Raw genomic sequence first — 10,048 nt, 5'->3', positions numbered from 1 at the left:
CCGTGGTAATAGGGAGCCCCTGCAGCACCTGCTGGGCTGACGGTGGTGGAGGCTGTGTCTGGGGGTGGGACGGGGAAATGAAACGTGACAGAGATCCTGTTTAGATATTCTGCGGAAGTTATATTTCTGTTCAAGTATACCAGTCTAGAACAAGTTGATAAATCCAGTTATAGGACTCTGTGATAGAAGAGGTTTGGGTGGCAGAGAGGACAAGGATGAGCTGGTTTGGCTAAGAACGTTTGGCGTAGCCTAAGTATCCCTTCCATATCCCTCTGGCATGTTTATTTTTCGCTGTCACTAATGCCCTAGTACATGAATGATCCTGGATTAGAAAAGGAGCCAGGGGATAGCGTTTAGCACAGGCCTGAGCCCAAAATTGAGATGTTTTCAAATGAAGAAAGGTGTAGCTAGAAAAAGGAAAATGTTTTTGTCAGCAGGGTTGGTAGGTTGAGAGAACTTGCTTTTTGGTTGAAAACCATCAGCCCCTGCTGATGCTTGATTTTGTGGCATGCCTTAGATATATGAAGGTTTGAATGGTCAGGCTAGCCATAGATGCTATTCCTAAGTTTTGTGATTTGAATTTTCCCAAGTCATATCTTAACCAAAGCATTACTACATAAAGGAGTCCTGGGGTGAATCCTGTGAATCCCTCAAGGTATCTTAAATTTTGATCTTTAGGATCTATTTAAAATGGAATACATATCATTTATTTGGATTTGGCTTCACCTTGGAGATAATCCTGAGTCATGCTTTAGAGAAGTTCCTTCTGAGATCAAGAGCTCAGATGTCTGTTGGTCTCTGTAAAAACGGGATGCAAGTCCTGCCCCCCCACCCCGCCACCCCCCTCCTCGCCATTAACCTGTAGTTCTGTTATCTAGACCTCTGGGAAAAGGAGGACCTGGGGAAGTTGGAAGCAAATTGAGGCCTTCTCCTCCATGTTTGCCCTGTCTCCATGCCAGTGCTCTTCCTTCTGAGATCAAGAGCTCAGATGTCTGTTGGTCTCTGTAAAAACGGGATGCAAGTCCTCCCCCCCCACCCCGCCACCCCCCTCCTCGCCATTAACCTGTAGTTCTGCTATCTAGACCTCTGGGAAAAGGAGGACCTGGGGAAGTTGGAAGCAAATTGAGGCCTTCTCCTCCATGTTTGCCCTGTCTCCATGCCAGTGCTCGCAATTACTTGTGTTCACACTCTCAAGTTTCTCAGTTTACTACAGAAATTTTGTTTATGCTACTGGTACTAGTATTTTCACATTTATATAGTACTTGCCAGTTTACAGATGGCTTTATATTCATGATCTCACTTATTTTCTCCATTTCCCCAAAGAAGAAGCTGGGCATAAAGAGTGATTTACTCAGGGTCTCATAATTAGTAACTGAGCACAGTCGGGATACGGATCCTCCCCGGTAACGAGTTCTCTTTCCTCTGCACTCACCTGCATGTGACTTCAGAACCCTAGTCCTAATCTCTTACCCTGTAGGCCAGTTTTTGCCTTTGTATAGTGCTTAAATGATATAATTGCTTGTGGGAAGGAGATATTACCCCTTTTGTCTTGTGGAAAATGAGGGTAAGAGGAATTTTATGATTTTGTGACTATTTGTGACAGCTCTTTAGTTTTAAAGTCACTTTTCGAACTGTAACTCTTTTCGTCTAGACCACATGGTTGAGAGAGGAGAGAGGAAAAAAATTACTTTTAGAAAAAGTCGATTTCTGCAATGGTGTGGTTAAGTATAATCTATCACTATAATCACATTATCCTTATATGCTGGCTACTTGTGCTGGCCTGTGTGTGAATGTTAACCCAAAAGACTCCTTTAGATGTCGCTGAACTAGTTACTATAAAAAGTATTTCACTTTCAAACTCCCACATTTCAAGAGCAGAGAACTCAGTACAAAGGCAGTTCTGAAGGTTAAGTGTAGATGGAGGGAATTTATTGAGTCTTCTTTTCTGAATGCCAGACACAAAGGTTTCAGTAGAAAAGCATCTTAAAGGGCTACACGGAAACTCTGGGAATGCAGTAGTTATGGATTTATACTGCAATTTTCAGGTTGTTATATAGGAGTAGCACTTTTGCCCTAGGGAGTTCTTAGCCTTTGTAGCAGAAATGATAAACCCAGAATATTTGTGTTAAATTCGTTCATCATAACTGTTGAGTCTGTAACTTCGGTTCTGCAGTGATGAGGAAAATGGCCTTAAAAGAATTTCTAAAGTAGCAAATCTGAAGAATAAGTTAATAACTTAAAAAGTAATGTAAGAACCCTTAAATTCTTTAGAATGTGTTTTCCTTAATCATCTGCTAACATTACATTGTCAGAATTTATATATGAGTCACAATAGTCTTTGAAACTTAAACATAATTTGCAGTACTGCTTTATATTCTTTGGGAATGGTCAGCATTGTTTTCACAAGAATTTTATTTGCATCAGAGGTCAGATCTTTTCAGGTGAACTGATTTTACAGGGTCAGAAGCCTTTCTTTGAATTTTGTAATTGTGCCTGGTTGCATTCGCAGTCTTTTATTTAAAACGATCTTTAGCAAGGACAGTCACTTTAAATTTTTTTTCACTGTCACCTTCATAATCTCCATTACTGGCAAATTTTCTGAAATATTAGATATTTCTTTACCTTCAGCAGGTAAAACAGGCCCATTGATACCTATTTCAAGATCTTTCCTATCCTTGCTGTCTTGTGGTCATTTAACTTCTCTTTAAGCCCCCCACTGGAGACTGTGCCAGAAGGGAGAGAAGATGAAAAGCAAATGAATCATTTTCTAATTGTTAGCAGCTCTGAAAAATGATTTAGTAGAAGAGACAAGCTATTCCGGAAATTCTTTTGGATTACATTTTATTTCATTCATCTGCATTGTCTCTGAGATAGAATTCAGAATTTGGAGGCTGATTACCCAGCTATTGAATAACCAAGAATCTTTCTGCCTTTTTTTTTGGGGGGGGTGGTTCTTGATCTCCACAGAGGATGTTTAGAAGCAAGGAGTAGAGATAAAATTTAATCAATAATATTTTTTTGCTCTTTGAATTCTTTAATGAACAATTTGATTTTTAAGACAGTTTAGTCATTATTGAAAGTGACAGTCACTTTGCTGAATTCAGTTTATTTTGATGTATCTTATACACAAGTATGGGAAGGCTTTTGGGTGCTTTTTAAGAAACATGGGTTTATATAAATTCCCATAATTGCTTTCCTGAATTATTAAGCTTGAGGTTTCATTATATCTTTCTACTGAACCCTGGCTTTTTCTGTGGAACGGATTTAGGGGTATCTAATTTTCTTTTTATGAGTGCTCAAGAAGTTACCTTGTTTTGATTTAGCAGTAGAAAAGAAAAAAAGGATTAATGGTGGACACACCTTGCATGACAGCTGTAATATTGATGTCTCTTTTTTCCCTTGTCTTTGGTCTTCCATTTCTCATTTACCCATTTGAATATTCGTGGACCGGAGTTCTTTATGTCACTTAAGACAGAGGACAGCAGCCATTATTCACATTAGTGAGTAGGTTCCTGCCATTTTTTTTAGACTTGGGCATTTTTACAAACCCATTATAACTGCTTAGTTAGGCCAAGTTATTGTAAAATTTGTAAGTCAGTTCCTACTTGGTGGATAGGATTAAGAGATGGCTGTAGGGAGTCTAAAATTAATCCTTTTAAATTTCTTGTTTCTTGGATTCTGTTCTTTTAATTTCTACCCTAGGAAGGGACTTATGGAAAGATCTAGACTAGGAGTCAGGAAACCCAAATTTTTATTTAGTTACTTCCCAGCTGTGGGGTCTTGAGCAAGTCACTTAATCTGCCTTGTTTCTCTATTTTGCATCTCTAAAATGGGGACAGTAATCCATGCTCAGTTTACTGTATTGGGAATGTTGTAAGGGAAAAAAAGCTTTCATATTCCTGTCTACTTAAATTGTTTCTTCATTCTAGAATCCCTTCTGTTGTCCAAATTTTCTGTCAGGGTTCAACTGAGTAAGCTATTTCCAGGGGTCCTCCATTTTCCCATTTGGAATCTTGTTCTTTTCCTCCTGTAGGCCTGTGCGGGTTGATCTCTTACACAGCACTTTTGAATTCTCTTCTGTACTTTAGTTGTTGTATGTTACCTTCCTTCATATTTCCAGGGGTCCTCCATTTTCCCATTTGGAATCTTGTTCTTTTCCTCCTGTAGGCCTGTGCCGGTTGATCTCTTACACAGCACTTTTGAATTCTCTTCTGTACTTTAGTTGTTGTATGTTACCTTCCTTCATTGAGTGAAAGCTCCATGAAGGCAAGGATTGCACCTTTCCTGTATCTGTGTATCCACATTTCACATAGACTTTCTTTTCTCCCTCATAGTTGACCCACAATGAATGTTGGTTGAATGAATGATTATTGAGGCTGTCAGAAAGGAATGCTTTGGGAGATGGGAGAATGACAAAGATGAGCATCTTACGAGAACTTTTGGATGACTAGCCTTTTAAATTGCTCAGTTGCTAATCTGTCGTTATCGGTAATTGAATCAGATGCTGGCAAGACAAACTCTGGTAAAAGGCCCATTTCTTGCTTTTGTTGACTTCAGATAGTTTTTGTGAAGCAAGTTAGAGGAGCGAAACGTTGTCACAACAGCCCTGAATTTGACATTTGTTCCGTTCCTCGCCCTGTGGCATGTGGATGCCTATCTGCATTCAACTGCCTAGTGTAAAGAATAAAAAATGACTGCACATCCTTTAGCCCACATTTTTGCTTGTTTGCTTTGAAGAATTTGCAAGGTGGAGAAATAGATGTGCTTCAGGCTCTGATTTCAGCCCATGCTGTGCTATGCAAATGTTCTCTACATGCCTGAGTGACCTTTTGAGAAAGAGCCTTTGTGATCTTCTGTAGCCAGGGCTTGTTCTGGAAATTGTGTGCCAGATTCTTCTAAAAGTGGGAAAAGTGGATCTGTTCAACAGCTATGTAGAAAAGCCAATGCTTTTCCTGGATGAATACCGATAAGTCCATGTTTTTTACCATCTCTTGCCAGTGCTTTTGAAATTTGCTCTGCAGTTTGCTTTGCAATGAAGTGTGTGAGAGGGAACTGACTAAGGCATTTCAGTAGCTGGGAAACTGTTTCTTTAAGTACTTTTGAATTGTGGATAAAAATAAACTCAAACTGGCATCAGTAGTATCTAGGCGTTTATCAGTGTCTTAAGGCTCCTCTCCGTGAGTGCTGGCTGATTGACCCTCAGCCAGACTGGTAAGGTTCTTTTTGCCCTGAATTGTGCTCTAATGTTTTGGCATTTAAATTGTTTCTGTTTGTTTTGATTATTATATAAAGAGAAATACATCATTATTAAAAATGTGATTAATTTAAAAAATGTTTTTGGCAGCTGACCAGTAAGGGGATCTGAACCCTTGGCCTCGGTGTTGTAACACCATGCTCTAACCAACTGAGCTAAGGAGCCAGCCCTAGTTTTTTTTATATTGTAAAATACCTTTCTGATGTATTTCTCTTGGAAAGTGATGCTGGTGTTGGGAGGTTTATGATTTTTGATGCTTTTATGGAGATTTTTTTTTTTTTTTTTTTTGTCTTTTTGTCTTTTTCCGTGTCCGGCAACGGATCGCAACCCTCAGTGCCGCCCCCGCACCGGACCGGGGACCGGCAACGGGATCGCAACCCTCTGCGCTGCTCCCGCGCCTCACTCAACCAGTGAGCAGGAACCGGTCTGTATGTGGGATCCGAACCCTCGGGCGGGAGCGCCACCGCGCTTCCCAAGTGGCGCACTATCCAGTGCGCCACTGGGCCGGCCCTTTTATGGAGATATTTAATTTGTATAGCTGAAATGCTGATGAAAAGTTTTCCTTTTCTCCCTTTCTGTTAGCATCATAGGTTTGTACCAGAATAGTTATAAGGTTAATCTTATTATTCTCCTATAGTAATTCTAAAAATTGGATTTTCAGAGAAGAGAGATAGAATTTGAATGACTGGTTTACTTCCTAGGCTCTTCCTCCCTCCCTAAGCGTAGGATAGTTCTTTCTCTGTAAAGGTCTTTGGTCTCAGGTGACTGTTCTGCGTGGGCTCCCTGTGGTAAGGATAGTGGACATGTGGAAGGCCCCAGAGGAATGCTTTCTTCCCCATATCTTTGCCCTGTAGTAGGTTTTAGTTGAGCAAAGATGAGTAGTTTTTCTGGTGTTTGGCCTACTGTGTTCGGTGGGAAAACCTTTCTTCTCTGGTTCCATGTGCTATCATATGTCTGTTTTTCTCCTCCTCAAGTTTTTCTGGCACCTGGGCTCCTGAAGACGCAGCGCTGGAGCAGATGGATAATGGAGACTGGGGCTATATGGTGAGTGCTTCTTGAAGTTGCATGTTGAAGGCAGGCAAATTATTTTTGCATGTCTTTTTCCCCTATGTATTCTTAGGTATAATATATCTTATAAGAATAAAAATTATGCATTTATGCAACCCTTTCCCCCTTCTAATTAGTTTAGATTTCTTTGAGGGAGGGGGTTTGTTTCATTTGGTGTTTTAATGGAAGCAAACTCAGTTTTTGTAATCATTCTTTTGAGCAATAACAATTTTTTGGTCTTTATGTTGCTCTTAAAACTCTTTCTTCATGGAGTGGTGACTACTAAAAGGGTCTAGTAGATGGTATATACGACATTTTCTTGTGGTTAGGGAGATTACTGGCTGAGAAGGTGCCTTTTCTCCCCCTTGCCCTTTTTTGTGTATGCATATGTCTCTCTATTTTTCTGTTCCTTTGGTAAGAAATATTTTACTTTGCCTAGTACCTGAAGTCTATCTATTTATTTATTTTTAAACATGATTCCTAAAACCGAAAGTATGTGTTATTTAGATAAGCTTCCTTCTCAAAATTAAAGGCCAGATTGTAACATTAATGTTACAAAAGTGAATACACTTTCAGATTATGAAATTTTAAAGCTGCTGTTGAGTCTCAGGATATCTGATGGTTTTGTGGCTAGGTTGTGTTGACTAAATGGATGTTGTTTCTTAGTATTTGAAACTATTATTTTTATGAAATAGTTATCAATATTAGGTCTGCTCAGTTTTTTATTTTTAAAATAAATTTCATGATTTGTTCCCCTTTTTTGAGGAGGAAAAAAACCCAAAGAAATATTGAAAGTAGATATCTTGGGTCGGCCCGGTGGCGCACTGCTACAGTGCGCTGCTTGAGAGTGCGGCGGCGCTCCCACCGAGGGTTCGGATCCCACATACTAGATTGCTACAGTGCGCTGCTTGAGAGTGCGGCGGCGCTCCCGCCGAGGGTTCGGATCCCACATACTAGATCGGCCGCTCACTGGCTGAGCGAGGTGCGGGCGCAACACCGAGGGTTGCGATTCCGTTGCCGGTCCCGGTCCGGGCGCGACACTGAGGGTTGCGATCCGTTGCCGGACACGAAAAAAGACAAAAAGGAAAAAAAAAAAAGAAAGTAGATATCTTTATATTTTCAGATATTTTTATTCTGTCTTATGTTAAATTGAGTTAAGAGAAATGAAGTCTATTTTTAAAAATCAGAAAAAAACTTTAAAGAGTATATAGATGGTCCCTGACTTTCAATGATTTGACTTAGGATTTATTGGCTTTATGATAGTGTGAAAGCGATATGCATTCAGTAGAAACCGTACTTTGATTACCCATACAACCATTCTGTTCACTTTCACTATAGTATTCAATAAATTACATGACATATTCAATACTTTATTATAAAATAGGCTTTGTTAGGTGATTTTGCCCAACTATAGGCTAATGTACGGGTTCTGAGCACCCTTAAGCTAGACTAGGCCAAGCTATGATATTTGGTAGATTAGGTATGTTCAATGTATTTTCCATTTAGATTATTTTGAATTTATGGTGTGTTTATTAGGCCGTAACCATATTGTAAATCAAGGAGCATCTCTATTTTAGTTTGGCTTTTTCTTCCCATAATATACTCTGACCTGAAAACTCTGTAGGTACTGGGCCTGAAACTATATGGCTTTTGAAGTCATGCCCTCCATTCTTAGAGTAGGTCTTTAAAGAATTGGATTTATCCTTCTTTTTCTCTCTTGAAAGCAAACATTAGATCCCTTCATCTGGGTGGCTTATCACTGAAAGTGAAGCCATTTTGCATTATAGGATTGCTAAATACGTTTGTTACAGCCTGAAGGAATCTTGTGCTTTGCTCATTACTGTTATTTTTTTTAATTTGTCAAAGTGACAAATTTAAAAGATTTCAGATAACTGATTTTTTTTTTTTTTTAAATTTTCAGATGACTGACCCAGTCACGTTAAATGTAGGTGGACACTTGTATACAACGTCTCTCACCACATTGACACGTTACCCGGATTCCATGCTTGGAGCTATGTTTGGGGGGGACTTCCCAACAGCTCGAGACCCTCAAGGCAATTACTTCATTGATCGAGATGGACCTCTTTTCCGATATGTCCTCAACTTCTTAAGAACTTCAGAGTTAACCTTACCCCTGGACTTTAAGGAATTTGACCTGCTTCGGAAAGAGGCAGATTTTTACCAGATTGAGCCCCTGATTCAGTGTCTCAATGACCCTAAGCCTTTGTATCCTATGGATACTTTTGAAGAAGTTGTGGAGCTCTCTAGTACTCGGAAGCTTTCTAAGTACTCCAACCCAGTGGCTGTCATCATAACCCAACTAACCATCACCACCAAGGTCCATTCCTTACTAGAAGGCATCTCAAATTATTTTACCAAGTGGAATAAGCACATGATGGACACCAGAGACTGCCAGGTTTCCTTTACTTTTGGACCCTGTGATTATCACCAGGAAGTTTCTCTCCGGGTCCACCTGATGGAATACATTACAAAGCAAGGTTTCACAATCCGCAACACCCGAGTGCATCACATGAGTGAGCGGGCCAATGAGAACACAGTGGAGCACAACTGGACTTTCTGTAGACTGGCCCGGAAGACAGATGACTGATCTCCAACCCTGAGAGAAGTTCTTGGAAACTGACTCTCCAGGAAATGGAAGAGACTTTTTTTTTCTTTAAATCACAGTGTGGGATTCTTTTTTAATCATTATTTGTATTTATTTGAAGACATTGAGGACCAGAAGAAAGTTTTGTGCTTAGCAGACTCCATGTTTTGTTCCCTTCACCCTGAGTATGCATGTGCCTGTACAGAGTTTCCAGATACCTTTTTTATAAAAAGAATCATTATGGTATATAATCTGCCCTTAACGGAGCTTTTTTTATTACAGTGCTAAAATGATTTCTGATAAAAAGGTCCCTAACTCAGCTAGAAGGCTAAAGATACAAGCATGAAAGAATAAGCAGAGTACTCATGATGCCTTTGAGAACAATCAAAACATCATGTAGGGTGACCTGGTTTTCAAACCAATAAGAAGTATTGTAATATTAAAGGAAAACTGTTCCTATCATTTAAAAGTACTTGTTAAGTACTGCTTTTTACAGTTATTATAACTGTTTCTTTCTATGCATATAAATCAAGCAACCAAATATCTGTAGCCATGGAAATGTCTGACTAGAAATATTTATATTGGATTCTGAATACAAAATGTCCCTGTGGTAGAAATCTTACTTCTTATGCCTGGTGCAGTATAATTCCCAAGTGTACTGTCTACCAGGAAAAAAAAAAAAAAAACTAATAAAAAAATGAAATATGAATATTAGGTTTGTATTTATTATTACTTAAGGGGGAAAATCTTACTTCTTGTCTAAAGTATACGTTGTTTTATGTCCCAATATATATATATATATACTGCCTATAGTGCATTTGTATTTGATTTGAGAGGACCTTAGGTTGCAGTTAATAAGAATGCTATGGTGTCATTGAAGCAGGGGGGGCTAGAATTTTGTCTAAAAGAATGCATATTTGAGTGGTTAATATACAGTTTGACAAATCTTTTCAAATAGGACTTAATGTTGAAGATTATAGATTTTTCTTCAATTGTCATAGCTCTGAATGTGACCATTATTTCAGCTTTGTGATAAGCACAGGGACAAATTTACTCTTTAGCTACTTTTTTCTAGTGTATTGTGGTGACCCACAAATATGTTTATGAGAAGAAATAAAGTACAGTGAATGAAGAATCTGGAA

General features: G+C 39.1%; 1 protein-coding gene across 3 annotated transcripts; it reads left to right on the top strand.

Annotated features, from left to right (window-relative positions):
- The first annotated feature begins 206 nt into the window (after positions 1-206).
- On the top strand, positions 207-10,048 carry KCTD6 (potassium channel tetramerization domain containing 6). Of its 3 annotated transcripts, none has more exons than XM_008576559.1 (3): positions 207-655; positions 6,229-6,298; positions 8,223-10,048. In XM_008576559.1, the coding sequence occupies exons 2-3, from the start codon at positions 6,272-6,274 to the stop codon at positions 8,907-8,909; spliced, it is 714 nt and encodes a 237-aa protein (XP_008574781.1). In that variant the 5' UTR covers positions 207-655; positions 6,229-6,271; the 3' UTR covers positions 8,910-10,048. The 3 variants fall into 3 exon arrangements, with proteins under 3 accessions (XP_008574781.1, XP_008574782.1, XP_008574779.1); XM_008576560.1 differs by lacking the exon at positions 207-655 and adding an exon at positions 3,477-3,500; XM_008576557.1 differs by lacking the exon at positions 207-655 and adding an exon at positions 4,609-5,211.

Source organism: Galeopterus variegatus, unplaced genomic scaffold (assembly GCF_000696425.1).
Source record: "Galeopterus variegatus unplaced genomic scaffold, G_variegatus-3.0.2 Scaffold1367, whole genome shotgun sequence".
Taxonomy (NCBI): domain Eukaryota; kingdom Metazoa; phylum Chordata; class Mammalia; order Dermoptera; family Cynocephalidae; genus Galeopterus; species Galeopterus variegatus.
The sequence above is the reverse complement of the archived record's forward strand: the minus strand, read 5'-3'. Positions and strand labels throughout refer to the sequence as shown.